Here is a 17,091-nt window from a genome sequence, read left to right on the forward strand (position 1 = left end):
AGCCCGCGCTCCCCACAGCCGGAAACGGGCCTTCCCGGTGCGGGCCAGAGTCGGGCCTGGCGCAGCCTGCGGGGAGCGCCCCCCCGGTCCGGCCTAGCAGTGGCCGCGGCCTGTCTGCCCAGCAGCCCGCGTGTCCGCGCCCTCGGGCCGAGCTCCCCGCGGGAGGCACAGCGCGCAGCGCCGGGGGCCCCGGGCGCCTCCCCTCCCCCGGGCGCCTCCCCTCCCGCGGGCGCCTCCCCTCCCGCGGGCGCCTCCCCTCCCGCGGGCGCCTCCCCTCCCCCGGGCGCCTCCCCTCCCGCAGGTGCCTCCCCTCCCGCGGGCGCCTCCCCTCCCCCGGGCGCCTCCCCTCCGCCGGGCTCTCTTCCTCGGGGGCCCAGCATCCTCAGCTCAGTTAGCCTTGTTCTGGGAAGCCCGAAGGGCGGTGGCTGGGAGCTGCCGCGATCCGAAGCGGGACGGGCCGCTCAGAGTCTCGTGAGTCTCCGCAGCCAGAACAACGAGGCGCGAGCTGGACCCTTGGAACCTCTACGTATCAAGTCAGCAGCAGATTCAGGCCTCGCTCATTCATTCAGCGATCCCGGTTTCTTAGCAGGAATTGAGAGCGAGTTTATACCGGAAAAGGAAAACCATTTAAAGTGCATCGGACAGTTTCGTCTGAGCTTCCACATAAATGCTACGTTAGAAAAGCACGACCCCGCTCTCCTGCTGCTCGTGGCTTCTGTGAGCGGGTGGAGAGATGCTTCATCAAGGCAGAGAAGAACCTTAGCCTTAGTCCCCAAAGATGATAACCTGGGTCGGCGCTGTATGGCAAGTGCGAACATGGATACTTACTTTCTACGTGGAGTTTTGGTCTCAACTCAACAAAAAAATGTTCTTCCAGGAAGTTCTGGAACTAATTGTTTCCTGCCCATTGGAAGCAGATTTCTAGAAACAGATAACCTGGTTGCAGTATCTGAAATGGGCAATTTGACTGGGTTAAGCGTTGCCTTTTTAGGTTGTCTGAATGAGATTCCAAAATGGAAATTCAGAAAACTAAAAACGGAGAAAAATTCGAGTTTTCTCAAGAAAGAGAATGGGATTAAATCAGTAAAACCAAAGAAAAGAAGGCGTAATACAGTCCATTTGCTTCGCACAGCATTTAAAACCTCAAATTTTGCTTTTAGTCTAAAGTATGAACGCAATAAAGTCAGAGGCAACTATGTTTCTAAAGTCTCTGGAACTTGCCACATTATAACTACTGAGAACATGCATAATGATTTCAAGAAATATAATAATTCCTTGCATGTTATTCCTAAAGACACATTTTTTTCTGTTTTTGATGCTTATGACAAAGTTCCTCTCCTCAGTGATTTAGATGACTCTGGCAGTATCTCTGTGTCCAAGAGATATTACAATAACAATAAAAGTTCTGAAAAAGCCATCAACCTGGAAGCCCTTGATCCTCTTGCTATCGGGCGTATTCCTCAGTTTATACAATATAGCCAAATAAATACAACTAAACATTTCCACAAAACAAACACATATGCCCAAAGGATAGTGATTGAAAAGAAACAAATATTTAATTTCAGTGGTTTTAATTTTAAAGGCAAATTTAATTGTTTCTTGGATATTGAGCAACAGGTGAAATTGGTAAACTATGACGCCATTTTCGTTGGACCAGATACCATGATTAAAACTCAGGAAGAATTTGTTGAGAATTCCTTAAATGAAGGAAAAGGAAAAACGCAGGATTTGATTTGGAGTGAGAGAAAGCATCCAACAGAAAATTTAACAGGGATACATAATTACCAAATTGCTAATGGGAATAAAACAGAGAGAGAACAGAAATGCAGCATTATTATCAGTACCATGGCTGACATTCTAAATCCAAACCTATTGATGAAAAAGAAACCAAATTTAGAAGATGCTAGAGAGATAGACCAAATACTTGATAATCAAGACACAACAGATAGAAATGAGCATCAGACTATTTTGCAAGAAAGTGCTTTAGCAAACTCAAAACGTTTTCATCCAAACATTGAATCCACAGAATTTGTTAACCATAAATTTAAAACTGATTTAGCCACAAGAAATAATGAGCATTCTCCAGTCTTACTAGCTGAATGTCTGTCAACAGAAACTAGGATAAGTGATTTTGAAATGAAGAGGGAATTTGATATGGTACTGAAAGAACTGCTCATGTTTCATGAAATTGGTAAGGAAGAGGACACTTCATGCATTGCAGAAACAAGAAGCAATGAAGAGAAAAATGACTTTGACAAAGATAATTCTATGGAGATTGAAGAAGACCTGACAGTTGTCTCAGAAAAAATATGTGCACTTCCCTTACCTTGTGATACAATCACAAGTGTGCCAAATGTGCCAAAGACAGTCCAAAGTTCATTTAAGTGGAAAAAAATACATACAGATGGAGTAAAGGAAGAACCTCATGAATATTGTTCTTCGAGTCCATCAGATGATGAAGTGCTCTCACCTTCTGGAAAAGGTAAAAAAAAATTGACCTGTTTAATTTTTCTTTTTCATGGTTGTTGTTGTTTAGTCTTTTATGTCTAACTCTTCATGACCCATTTTGGGTTTTTTGGGGGGGCAAAGATAATGGAATAATCAACTATTTCCTTTTCCAGCTAATTTTATAGATAAGGAAACTGAGGCAAGCAGGAATAAGTGACTCACTCAGGGTCACACAGCTAGTGAGTATCTGAGGTCAGATTTGAATGCAGGAAGATTAGTCTTCCTGCTCCAGGTCCTGGGATTCTGTATCTTATTCCTTTGTAAGTCAAATGTGTAATCTTATCAAAAGAATGAGCATGTCTCTATAGTAGAAGAGGATTATAGTAGAAAACGTTTATAAAATCCTAGGGCAAAAGGACTGCTAGGGGTGCATGGATAGAACACCAGCTCTGAAGTCAGGAGGACCTGAGTTCAAATCTGATCTCAGATTTTAACACGTCCTAGTTGTGTGGTCCTGGGCAAGTCACTTAACCCCAATTGTCTCAGCAAAAAAAAAAAAAAAAATCTTGGGGCTTGAAAGACATTAGATATAATGTTGATGATAGCTAGCATTTATGAAGCACCTACTGTATGCCAGGCATGGGTCAGCTAGGTAATTCAATGGATACAGGACTAGGCCTGGAGTTAGGAGGATCTGACTTCAAATCCTTATTTGCCTCACTTCTTCATTGGTAAAATGTAAACACACAGGAGAAGGAAATGGCAAACCATTCCAGCAACTTTGCCAAGAAATTCCCAAGGACAAGTCCATGAGAGTTAACAATGTGTCTGGTACAGTATTGAGCACTTTCCAAATATCTTGTTAGATTGATCCTCATCTCCATTTTATAGATGAGGAAATTGAGGCAGACAGGGGTGTGGGGAGGATCTGACTTGCCCAGGGTCATATAGATAGTAAGTATCTGCAAGGACTTTCAGCATTTTTAATCTCCAGCTGTCTCCAGGCCATTTGGTCCAGCCTCATGATTTTATAGTTGCAGAATCAGGTCTAAGGGAGGTTGGCCAATTTGTTGCAGATAATGTGTGGCACAAAGAGCTCTAGGCCTTCCTCCCCTATGCCCTTGTGTTCTTTGTCCTCTGCTCTGTCTATAAGGAAAAAGTGGCTCTACAGGACATCTAGTGTCACCTCCTCTTTGTACAGCAGAGATAACAGGGGTCTACAAGGTTATATCAGTTAAATCCCATGCCATGGCCAAGATTTGTGCCCCAATCTCTGTCCTCAAATCCAGAGCACTTTAAGCTCTGCCACAGCGGGACAACCCGTCACTCAGAAATGGACCAAACCTTAAATGAAAATAATTTTCCTTGATTTATTATAAATTTCCCTCAATAGATTCCAACAATTTCACGTATACCTTGTAGAGGTTTACATTTGGGCATTGTGACATAAACAGTCAAGAAATTTAGTATTTTGAGTCAACCTTTCCTTCATCTAAGTAACTCATACTATAAGGCTGGGAAGGATAATGTGGTGCAGGAGGAGGAGACTTCATTACCTCCTCAATAAAATGGGTCTCCTGATACCAGCAGTATTTATCTCACAGTGTCATTGGGACATTGTATTGAGAAAAAGTAGGGAACAGACTCTGGAAACTTTTCAAGCCTTCATAAAGGCTTTCCTATTATAAAGAGAGGAATGCAGAGCAAATTTATAGTTTCTTCTGCATGTCATTCTAATGCCCTTGAATTCAAATAGACATTTTCTCATCTAATAAAATAGTAATGCATAATGCAAATATAAGTCTTTGAGCATGGTCTAAAGCTGGGATAGTAAGGGGGATGCACACAAAAGGAAGCCATGTGGCTCCAATGATTGTATCCCCAGAATTTTAAAAGAACAAATCATTTTTATAATGAAACACAGTACAACTTGACTAAACTGGTACCTCCTAACTCAAGAAGGCAGAGCCAGGAGAAGTGGCCGGAAGTTTTTTTTAAGAGATAAATTTAGGTTTGACACCAGGAAAAACTTCTTATTAATTAGAGTGGTCCCAGGGTAAAATGGGCTGCAGAGAGAGATGAGGGGGGCTGAGGTTGGATGGCTCCTTGTTGTAATGGGCTGAAGCTTGAGTTGATGCACTGAGGTCCCAAGCACGTGAGGCTAAATAGTAATTGGACTATACTCTATTAATATACATGCTTGGATAAAGAATGGCCCCCACCCACTCTCTGTGCAAGTCCTGATGTGTTGTATAGGAAATGACGATTTTGGTGGGTGGAGGCAGAGAGACAGGAAGAGAGGCTGGGAGAGATTGAGCCTGGGTTCCATGCTAGCAGCTGCTGGTCGTGTGGCTGCTGGTCTAGTTGGCTTCTTGACTCAGCTGCACACATTGCTATTGCCCATTCTCTTCTACCTCCGATCTTTCTTCACTGAGAATAAAGACTGACGATTTTCCCCTAACCTGAATTCCTGACTCCGGCTGATTTCAAAATACGCGGTTTTCACACCTTGTCAGGGATGTCATAGGTGAGATTCCTTTGGTTTATGGATTGGACCAGTGGCTTGGAGATCCCTTCTAATTCTCAAATCTGGGAGTTATATCCCTCCACGGGAGATGGCTCAAACCCCACATAGAATAATAGTAATGGTAATGATAATAGTAGTTAGCATTTTATGATGCCTTCATGTTTGCACAGTGCTTTCCATGCATTTTCCCTTTTGATCCTCCCAACAGCTCTGTGATATATGTGGCTTTTGGTGTTAGTGTGGGCTGAAGGGGTGAGTGATTGGCCAGGCATATTTCAGAAAGAGTTCAGACTCAGAGGCTGGCCCTTATGTTGAGTCCTTCCTCTCCTGTACCAGGCTGTCTCTCCTCTGATTTGCATGCCCTCACTCCTGTCAATGCGTGGTAACATGCAACATTCACATACGAATGCCAGTCTTCTGAACTTGCCCCCAGAACATTCCCCCTCATCTCCAACCTTTGGACTGAGGCTTCCCTCAAGATTTAGCTTCTGGGCTGCCTTGTTGCTCTTGGTTATTAATAGTTTTCTCTTCTAGAATGGTTCTGCTTGCATAGGCCTACCTCAGGGGTGGATAAGCATTATTTTCCTTCCTTTTTAAAGTGTTTTATTGATATCTTTTGTTTTTCTATCATCTTATTTTAGATATATATGTATATATAGGTGTGTGTGAGTGTGTGTGTGTATATGTGTGTGTGTGTGTGTGTGTGTGTTCCTGTCCTCTGAGAGTCACCTTTCATGAGAGAGAGAAAAGCAGGTTCAAACCAGCTAATGCCTTCTGATTAGTATATGTAATTCTGGAGTGTATGTAATGTCTCTACCTGTAGTCTTTCCCTTAGCAGAGAAGGAAAGGGTACATCTTCTCTTCATTTCTCTAAGGCTTCCTCATTACAGTTACACAGTTTGCATACATTAAAATTTGAAGGATTGACATTGTGGTCACATAGATTTTTTTTTTTTTTTGTATTATGATTTGACTTTGCATCAGTTCATACACCTTTTTATGCATCTCTGCATTTTTAAATAGTCATTATTTCTTATCATATAATGTTATCCTTTTGCATCCTTGTTCTGTATTTCATTTAGTCATCTGCTGCCATTGATTTTGTTCCCAGGTCTTTGTGGCTATGAAAAATGTTGATATAAAATATCTTGATGTATATGAGATCCTTCTTTCTGTCTCTTAACTTCCTGGGACATATGGCAAGGATCATTTGTTTTGTCTTTTCAGCCGCAGAAAGATGCACAGTGTATTACTTGTGATTCTGGCAGTCCATTTGAAATATTTTCTTAAGAATCATTAGGGGTAGCTAGTGGATAGAGTGCCTGCCCTGTACTCAGGAGGATTTGAGTTCAATCCTTATCGCCATGAACTCAAACACTTAATACTTCCTAGCTGTATGACTCTGGGCAAGTCACTTAACCCCAATTGCCTCAGCAAAAAAAGTCATTAGAATCAGAGCCATTCTTAATTACTTTCTGTCCTTCAACACTGACATTTGATCACTTGCTATTTCTTATCAATTCTTCCTTTTTAATAGAAATGCTTTACCTGATTTGGGTTATGGACCTTTTTGGTTGTCAGACTGGTGAAACCTATGAACCCCTTTGCAGAATCATATTTTTAATCACACAAAGTAAAATACATATGATTACAAAGCAATTGAATTATTTTGAATAAAGTTATCTATTACCTGTCTATCTATCTGTCTATCCTCCTGTCTATCCACCCACTCATGTTGCTCTCTCTCCCTCTCCTTCTCTCTCTCTTTCTTTCTCTCTCTCTCTCTCTCTCTCTCTCTCTCTCTCTTTCTGTGTGTGTATGTGTGTGTGTGTTTATCTCCCTCCCTACTTATCAAATATGTGGACCCCAGATTAAGAACCTGTGACATACATCTCTAAGATTTATTCCCTTCTCATTCTTCCCTCTTCTCCAACCCTATTGCCATGAACTCAGCTCAGACCATTATATTCAGACTATTTACAGCGACAAATCATCTTTTCTGTAAAATGCCCATGACAGTGATTTCAGACCTCGGTGTCCCTAGAGGGGGCCTGTGATGGGTGTTATCATTTTTCTGCCCTCATGGGAAACAGGAATCCTCGCTTAGGGGTCCTACCCTCTTAGGAAGGCTTAGGATGACAGATGAAATTTAATCAAGTTGCTCTAATGATGTGATTCCTCTGAATCAGAGCCTTCTGTCATTCTCCATTGCTTATCAAAGGCAAAAGGACCAGAGTCCTTAATGTGACTTTTTTATTCTGAGCCTGTGATTTCTTTGATGGCGGAACATCCCCATCGATGTGGATCAGTTGCTGCTCTGCACTTTATCATCTTAGAGAGGGGTTGGGGGCAGGAGCACTGAGAGGGTTAAGAAGCTAGTCCACATTTACATAGTTAGAATGTGTCAAAGATATTTAAACTTGAGAGGCTTTAACTTTAACTGAGAGGCTTAAACCACTGAGAGGCTGGTTCTTTGTCCACTTCTTCTCTGCCTCCTCCTTCATAATTCCTCCGAACATTGTCAGTGACATAACCCTCAACGTTTATTTGGTCCTTTAAAGTTTGCACAGCATTTCGGACCCATTATCTCGTTAGGGAGCTTCTCCACGCTACCTTTCCTGCTCTGTCTCACCTTGCTTCCTTCCATAAATGGCACATCAGCCACACTGGACTATGAGCTTTTCTCTGAGCGGGGATTAACTGGTAGGCAGTGTCTACTGGACCTGAATAAACAAGACTGATGGCAGATCTCTCTGGGGCAGACCCCGCTGGGGCTGAAGTCCAGAGCAGCCTTCCTGCCTGAGAACACACAGGTGGCAAGATACAAGGCACATGTCACTTGTTATTTTGGCAGCTTCTTCAGGAGGGCATGTTAATACCCACAATAAGGGAGAGTCTTGTGGGCATCAGATCTCCTCAGGGAGGGCCCCTGCACAACCTGCCTCTTACCTGGCTCTCTCCTCTGATACCCTCCATGCCCCATGCCCAACTTTTACGATATGGTGTAGGTTGAATTTTTAAATTTTAGCTGGAGAAGCCTGACTTGTTCCTGCTTAAATGGGCTTGGCAGAAGCAGCATCATGGAAGAGAAAATTGTCCCTTTAGGCAATTGGCCACAGCTATTCCCTTTCTTTCTAGACAGAGAGCTGAATTTCTTCCCTGCCAGGCTGACACTGTGAGGACTGCTGCCATCTTTCCCACATCCTTCCCTAAGATGGTGGGGAGTAAATTGAGGGGAGGGACTACGTGCAGATTTCCTGATCTTTCTGATTTTCTTTCTCTCTCTCTAAAATGAGAGTTGGGACCAAATCATCTCTTAGAATTTTTCCAGACCAAGTCCCGTAATCCTAAAATACATGGAATTAAATTCAACCAATCTTTATTAAATGCCAACTCTGTATAATGTGTTTTGTTGGCTCTTGCAGTCAGTCCTGGTAATTGGTCAGTTAACCAATGAACTGTCCAATTCTTCCCCCCCCCCCTTTATTTTTGGCTGGGGCAATTGGAGTTAAGTGACTTGTCCAGAGTCACATAGCTAGGAAGTGTTAAGTATCTGAGGTGAGATTTGAACTCAGGTCCTCCTGACTTCAGGGTTGGAGCTCTATCCACTCCAACATCTAGCTGCCCCTGATTATTTAAAATGACTGGAATTTTTGCATGTGTAGGTGCAGCCTTTATGTATATATAATCACTTTGAAAAAGCACCTCATATATATTGTTTTAAAAAGCAAACATGAGGACCACATTGCAGTATTTTGACTAAATCGCATGTGTTATCGTTCATACAGCAGGCATTTATTAATCTGCCTATTCTGTGTCAGGCACTGGGGCCAGGTACCTTGGACACAAAGACAAAGCAAAATAGTTTCTGTCCTTAAAGAGTTTATATTCTATTTTGGGGGAAAAAACCACATAATAGATGAAAAGTAAATGCAAAGCATGCTTTGGTGGAGAGGGTCCGAATTGGGACCCTCAATTGGGAGTTCAATTCAGGCCCTGAATAGGAGGTGGCCTGAAGGAAAGCTAACTATTCTGCCCGAGGAAGGAAGAAAGGAGACAAAGGGATGGAGATGGGGGAAGGAATGTGTATGATAAACAGCATAAAGGTCAGTTTACTGCAAAGCAGAATTCAAGCAGAGAAATGTGTAGTAAGCCTGGAATGGTCTCCTGGAACCAAGGCTTGAAGGGCTTGAAATGACAAACAGTCATTTGTATTTGATCCTAAAGGCAAGAGGAAGTCACAGGAACTTCCTCACTTCAAGCTAGGGTGTCAGACTGGGGCTTCAGGAAAATCATTTCAGCAGCTGTGTGAAGGATGTGTAGAGGGGTAGGAAAGTCACTGAGGACTTGATTGCATGAGCTCAAGCAAAATGTAATAAGCATTGGTGGTGACTTTTAGAACAGAGAAGGGAGTAGATGTGAGATGCAAGACTTGATAGTCAACTGGATATAATGGGTGAGGGGGATGAAAAAAGTCATGGATGATTCAGGTTGTGAACCTGTGTCCCGAGGATAGTGGTTCTCTTGATAGAAATGGTGAAGTTAGGAAGAATGGAGGCATTATGGGGAGGGATAATGAATTCTCCTTTAGACTTGTACAGTTGGAGACTACCATGGTATTATTGGAAATTGGAAATGTTCATTAGGTAGTTTGTGATGTAGAATCCTCTGTGATTAAAAAATGAGTAAAATGGATTAAATCTATAATAACATGGAAAAAACTTGAGAACAGTTAAAGTATTAGGTAGTTACATCTCCTTTCCTCCCCTTTATCACCAATGATATTAGTTTTGTAAAAATGCCTTCACTGTAAAAAACAAAAACAAAATATCTCATAACTTTTGGCCTGTAAGTCTTTTCTCAAATGTCCTCAGTTATGTCATTGTTTTCCTTAGATACCCTCTAAGTTCTTTTCTTAATCCAAATGTTTTGTTTAATATTTTGATTCAGTAATTTTGACATTTTTCATTTTTTTCCTTTTAGATCCTAATAATTAACATTTATGTTGCTTTAAAGTTTGCAAAATGTTTTGTAAATATACTCTGATTTTGTAAAAACTATTATTATCCCCATTTTACTGGAAACTGAGGCAGACAGGTTAAGCGACTTCTTAGGATTCACACATCTATATTAAGTATCTGAATCTGGATTTGAACTCAGGTCTTTCTGACTTCAAGTTTAGCACTCTATGCATTATAATGTCTCTCTGCCTCATTGGTCTTTTTTACTTTCAATTTCATGTCTGAATACTTTAAAAAAAATGATTTAAAGTTGGGTAAGGTTCTCCAAAAATCTCATCTCTTGTCATCTCAATTGTGCCTTTAAACCCATGTACCTGTCTATACATATAATAATGATCTCCTTATAATATTATATACTCTTCATGTGATACCTTTGTTTTCCTCTAGCTGTAGACTATAATTTCTCAGAGAGAAGGGACAGAGTTGTTTTTATCTCCCAGTTCTTATGGCTTAGCACATGATAGGGGCTTAATAAATGTTTGTTGAATTGAAGTTCCTTCTAGTTTTAATATTCATTCTGTTAAAGGTTTGCAATTTAAAATTAGTTTTTAAATATCCATATTTCGAAATAGTCATTTTAGAAATGTTAAACTATTTTTGCTCTGATTAATTTGATGTGCGCCTCCATAGGGAATGTCTCTGATAAATTGAAAAACCATTAAGATGAACACTGTTAACCATGAGGGAAAGAGCTTTCTATTTCTAATAAATGGCAGCTCTTCTGAAGCAATGAAAGGTTTTCATTTTTTAATATTAATTTTCTTTTTCAGCCCTTGGCACAGTGCTTGACTCATAACTAGTGTGCAGCGAGTGCTGACTGATTGGTTGTTGAAAAGAAACTTGAGATTTTAGTGCATTTGGGCTCTCAAGATCATTTAAAAGCACTTCTTGAACACCTACAAAGTGTCAGGCCCTGTGCTGGGGGCTGGGATGGCAGTGACTCCTCTGGCAGTTACAGGTGCTAAGTGGGCTCATTTTCCACTTAGAAAAATTTTTGACTTACAGAAAATTTCCAGGTATTCTATTTCAAGGAATATGCCCTTGCTTCAAGTAAAATGGGCCTTTCTTACTATATGGGGCTAGGAACAATCACCCCTGAACAGGTGAGGTACAGAGTTATGTAGCTCCTGTGGAGGGATAGGAAAGGCATATTTCTCTGATTGACAGCCCCTTATGATTTTCTAGTTGCGTCATTATTCTGAATCTTTTTTATTTTTTATTATTGAATTTATTATTTTTATTGAATATATTTTTAATTTTTTGTTATTTTTTATTATTGAATAAAATGGACTGTGAGCAAATATAGTCTCTTTTGAGGGAACAGAAATTCTTCTAGGTCATTAAATGGGATGGTAGATATTTTCTACCTCTAAATATGTATTTTGCATCATAAGCATCATCAAAATTTGTGTAAAAGTGAGAAACTATGGGAAAATATATTAATTTTTGGCCTTGAAAAAAACAATATGAGAAGCCATATTTTCCATGCTTATTTATGCATTATTGGAGTAGATAGAAAAAATCACTTTATTGTAAAATTAGTATAAAATACAAGCTAACTGATTTCCAAAGCAACTTGGGCTTTGGCCTGTGTATACGAGAAGCCAAATAAGGGAAAATTTTTGACAGACTCGTTGGTTCATATTTTTGTTCAAGCTCATATTAAAATGAATACTTTACTATATTATTCGTCTTTCTTTGCAGATTTTGAAAAAGCTTTGTCTCAGAGTCCTGCTTTATTCTCTGACACATTTGTGGAAGAACGAATTTACAACTTATCCAAAGGAGGTAAGAGGACCTTATTTTCCAGGACACTTTTATTATGGTTGTTGAAATATTTTATTTTTTAAATATAAATAAATTCTAGATTTTTGCTTAAAATGATAAAAAAGGAACATGAAGTTTCAGTACATTGGTAACTTTCATAAGTTCATTAACTGGAATTCATATGTGTTTAAAATGATCAAAAACTTGAAATGCCATTTAGAATCTAATTTGAAAAATACACTGGAGATATTATTCTAAGTGCAAAAGCATATTCCAATATTGGGGTTGATTTATTTCTACAATTCTCTGGTAGAATAGCTCTTACATGGAAGAACATTTCTAATGTGCACATAAATAACTCTTCACAAAAGGTTTGGCCTAGGAAATTATTTTAAAATTTGAAGTTTAAAATGACATTTTTTTTTTTGGATTGAATTTTCAGTGCAATGATGTCATTCCCAATTAAGCTTATTACCAAAGGACTCTGGAGACTGAATTTCTGATTGTTATTCATGTGGTAATTTCATTTTATATAATTCAAGTTTACATTTGAATTTAGTGTCACTCCAGCCATTCAGATTTTGCTGTCAATTGACTGTGTGACCTTGAGCAAGTCATTTACACTATAGGATGAAGGCATTGTATATACCCTTCTAGTTCTAATCTGATGATCTCATCACAATATGATTTATAGCTAGACTAGTTGATGCTTTTTTTTTATTTTCAAGACATAAAGAAAAAACCGTTACTCAAAAAGCATCTCTAATATTGTTCAGCTCTGTTGGGCTTGGGTAAAATTGGAAAGTGGCAATGTCCAAAGAAACTCTCTTATCCTGTGCTAGAGTTGTCCTTGTTGTCCCTGTTCCTTCCTAATGCTAGCATAGGCACCTTCCTGGACCCCCTGGCAGCCTTCTCATGGGGACCACCAGGAGCTTTCCCATTTATCGGTCCTCATTCTCATCCTCCTCAGTGTTTTTAACTTTAAACAGTTTCCACAAAGTAATCTTCCAAACCAACAGCCCAAAGAAATGGAGGCTAGAGCACATTTCCAGGTTTCTCCCTTTCACTGAATAAATTAGGAACTTTCTACAGACAAGCGTTACTTCTGTTGTGGTTTCATTCTAAAGAGGAACATTTCAGGCCAATTCGGAGGGAAATGGTGGTTCATGGGAGGCAGGTGTTAGAGATGCTTTGGGATAGAAGAGGCCTTCCAGGCCTGCCGTGGTCACTGACTTTACCCATGAGTCTCAGAGACATGGCTTTCTTCTCAGCCCCATGCAGTTACATCTGCTTTCATTTACCATCTACCGTCTGGACTTGTCTTGTATATTTGTATCATCCAGTGACTTCACGAGCCTGCACGCTGGGCCAGCTTATGAGGTGAATAATTGCCCTATCAGAGTCCCACTTTATATTGTAACCTACATTAGGTTTTATTATGAATTCAAAGAGAGACTCTTACATTGCAGTCCATCCCTACTCTACCTCCTGTTCTCATCAGGCTCTTTGGCTGCCTTCTCCTTCACTCCTGTCCCACATGAAGATATTACTCTTGCCCAAGGTCGGTTCCTTTACCTGCGATCCCATTCCATCCTGTCTCCAACAGATTGCCTCCTCTGCCACTGCTGTTCCATCACATAATTTCAAGTGTTTCCTCTCTACTGACTCCTTCCTTCTGCCTACAAACATGCCTTGTCTCCCGCATCCAGAAAAAGCCTCACTTGAGCCTTGCTAATGACTGCCTTATAATACTTCTGCCCTTTCTGGCTAAGCTCCTCAAAAAGGCCGCCTGCAGTTGCTGCCTCCACATCTGTCTCTCTCTTCACCCCTCACAATCTGGCTTTCTATCTCATTATTCCTCTGGAACTGCTCTCTCCAAGGTAATCAGTGACTTTTTAGTTGCTAAATCCAGTGAGCTTTTCTCAGTTCTCCTGCTCCTTGATTTCTCTGGAGCCTTGGACACTGTTAGTCCCTCTTCCTTGATGCCCTCATCTCTTTGGGTTTTGGAGACTCCTTCCCTGGTTTTCCTTCTCTATCTCCTTTGCCTGATCCTCATGCATCTCCCATTGTGGATGTCCTTCAGGGCTCTGTCCTGGGCCCTCCCTTCTTACTCTAAATAATTTCACTAGGTGATCTACTCAGCATCATTGGATTGAATTACCATGTCTATGCTGATGATTCACAAATCAGCTTCTTCTACTCCAATCAACTCCCACATCTTTAAGATGTTCATAAGGCATCAGAAACTCAATACATCCAAAACCCTATTATTGTAGAGGGAGTCCCCCAGCTCCTAATTTGGGAGGCATTTGGGACTCTTCTCTATCTAAGGACCCCTATATCCAAGCTGTGACTCAGGCCTGTTGATTTCTCCCCTGTAGCATCTTTTACACATGCTCCCTTGTTTCCTCTGACACCGGGCCCACCACAGGCCAGACCTTCATCACCTCAGGTTACAGCAGCCTATCCTGGGTAGGGAAGGTCTATTTACCTCCAGTCTCTTTTCTCTTCAAGCCATCTATTCAGCCACAAAAGTGATTTTCCTAAAGCTCAGGTCCAACCATGGCACCTCCCTACTCAGTAATTCAATAAACTTCAGTGGTTCCCTAGTCCCTGTAGGAATATTACCTGGCTCCTCCTCCATTTCAAGTCTCCTCCATCTCACTGGCCCACATGGACTCTAACAACCAGTGACATTGACTTCCTAGTTGTTGCTCAAACAACATTTTTTCTTTGCTTGTCCTCTATAACTGGAATGCTCTCCCTCTTCTCCAGCTACTGACTTCCCTGTCTTCCTTTAAGTTCCAACTAAAATTTCACATTTTAGAGCAGGGCTTCTTAAACCTTTTCTATTCACAACCCCTTTTTGCCTGAGAAGTTTTTATGTAACCCCAGGTATATAAAATAGAAAAAAAAGTTTCAAATTAAAAATTTACTGATAATAAATCATAAAGAAATTTATTTTAAAACAATTTTTATATACATATGATTTTTTTATCATTTATTAAAGATGAAATCAAATTTGCATAATACAAGATGGATGTGCTTGCTTATTTTTACATAAAGAATTAAATCTTTGTGAAATATTTGATACCTTTTACCATTGCCAAATTTTTCTCAATTTTCACATTTTGTTAAGTATGACACACAGCTTAAGAAGTCTTGTTTTATAGGAAGGCTTTCCCACTCCATCATAATTTGAGTGCCTTTCCTCTGTTGGGTATTTCCTACTTTTCCTGTACTTAGCTTTTGTGTATGTATGTATGCATGTATGCATATATGTATGTATGTATATAGGTATATTCTCATGTGTCTCCTCATTAGGTTGTGAGGTCTTTGAGGTCCTTTGCTTTCATTTTATCTCCAGCACCCCATACAGTGCCTGGTACATAGTAGGCACTTAATAAATATTGGTTGATTGATTGACCTATACCTCTTTTTTTTTGAATTCTTCAGGATATCTATGGCTTTCCTAATGTGCCATTTAAAACGTAATAGAGGAGTCCAAATGTAGCCTGAGTGGGACAAAATAGAGGAAAATTAGCTACACCAACATTAATTATTAAACACCTACAATGCACTGTAGTACCTACTGGGGATGTAAAGACAAAATGAAATGGTCCCTCATACTGCGTATAAGATGTGTTATGTTAATAGAAAATATAGATGTGACTCCTCAAGGGTAAGGAAGAGAGCACTAGTCATCCCAACTGTCAATGTCCTTAATATTTACCTTTCTATTCATCCGTCACCCTGGATACCTTGCCTGACACTTAGGAAGCCCTTAATAAGTCGTTGTTGACTATTTGTGTCTTATCCTATATTAGACTGTAAGCTTCAGTAAGGAAGAGAGAAGGGCTCACCTGTCATCTAGGACAATATCCTGAAGATGGTAATTGCTTAACAAATGTGAAACGAATTAGTCTTGCGGGACAATTAGCTTGTTCCCATTAAATATGTTCCAGTAGAGCTGTCCTAACGAGGTTAGACGTCCACTCAAAGCTTTCCATATGGTTCTTAACATTTTTCTCAGGAGGACAGGTAAATGTAGCCATCTGGTTAAGTGTTTTAGGAACAGCTGTGCCTCCATCAAACTCTTTTGTCTTTGTTGGAATAGACCTAATGTAAGGTTAAGTAGGAATGTAGTCAGCAGAATGCCTCTGAGGTATCAGGAAAGAAATGAATTTGAACTGAAGTGTCATCAGTGAAGTGTACAAGGAATGCAAGTCAAAAATTGCTAATTCAAATGCTCAAATTGTATTTCTTTAGCACAGGAACTCGTGGTAGTTTTAATAATTGCTTTCCTCTTTGACTTTTTCTCTTATATCATTTTAGGTAGCAGTCTGTCCCATGGAATTGTAAGAGTCCATCCTCTCAAGACATGCCGTGGTCCAATCAGGATTGGTTTGTCAAGAAAGGCAAAGCCCAAACAGCTTCATCCCTATCTGAAATGAAGGTGTCTCAAGATGATAAAAGAAAATATCATAGTTCTGTATCTCAGAAGGCTTTGAAATATCCATAATATTTATTCGCTTCTTATGTGTAACATATTTTACTTGTTTATAATTTTAGAGTTTTGATATATATTCTAAGTTACAAAGTATTTTTATTAAGGTTAATATTATCCTTAAACTTTCAAAATTTATAAAATGCTAAGTTCTACATGGATTTTTCTTTAATAAGAAAGGAACCATTAAACTTTTCTCTTAATTTTGCTGAAAATGTTTGGTTTGCATATTTTTTCTCTGTGATAATTCACTTGGCCATAGATAACTTATTTTAAAATATTCTTGGAACAAGATGGCTGCTTTTCTGTTGCCCCCTGAGATTTAGATCCTCCTCAGATTCTAAGATACAATAACCCTTTATACCTGTCTCATAGTACTTTCCACATTCTAGTTTGTATCAGTGTTTATGTCCATGTTATATCTCTCCTATTAGACTGTAAGATCTATGAAAGTAGGAATTAGCAATTTTTAACTACTCAAAACTATTCAGTTTCCAAATTCTGAAATTTGCCCCCCCCTTTTTTTGGCCACAACCTCCCATTTCATCTTTCATTTTTCCTCTTCCCCTACCACGATCAGTGTTGAATTACTCCTCATTAGAGATCTTCAACTGAAGGATGAGAAACCATAGCTGGGAAGTTCAAGAGAAGATTTTCATATTAGATATAGTTTGAACCAGTTCCCAGCTTTGACTTTCCCTAGGAACCTTGTTTAATGTTAGAATGTCTAACAAACATTTAGTAAGCTGCTGAGCTCTTTGAATGTAAATATTTTGTTATGAAGGAACTTTAAGAAAGCACCTAGGTCATCCTTTGAAGCA

The 17,091-nt window shown here is 39.9% G+C and overlaps 1 protein-coding gene across 1 annotated transcript; it reads left to right on the plus strand.

The window, feature by feature from the left end:
- The first annotated feature begins 321 nt into the window (after positions 1–321).
- On the plus strand, positions 322–16,425 carry RAD51AP2 (RAD51 associated protein 2). Its single transcript, XM_031949610.1, has 3 exons — positions 322–2,482; positions 11,701–11,784; positions 16,099–16,425. The coding sequence occupies exons 1-3, from the start codon at positions 802–804 to the stop codon at positions 16,215–16,217; spliced, it is 1,884 nt and encodes a 627-aa protein (XP_031805470.1). The 5' UTR covers positions 322–801; the 3' UTR covers positions 16,218–16,425.
- The last annotated feature ends 666 nt before the right edge of the window (positions 16,426–17,091 follow it).

Source organism: Sarcophilus harrisii, chromosome 2 (genome assembly GCF_902635505.1).
Source record: "Sarcophilus harrisii chromosome 2, mSarHar1.11, whole genome shotgun sequence".
Classification (NCBI taxonomy): domain Eukaryota; kingdom Metazoa; phylum Chordata; class Mammalia; order Dasyuromorphia; family Dasyuridae; genus Sarcophilus; species Sarcophilus harrisii.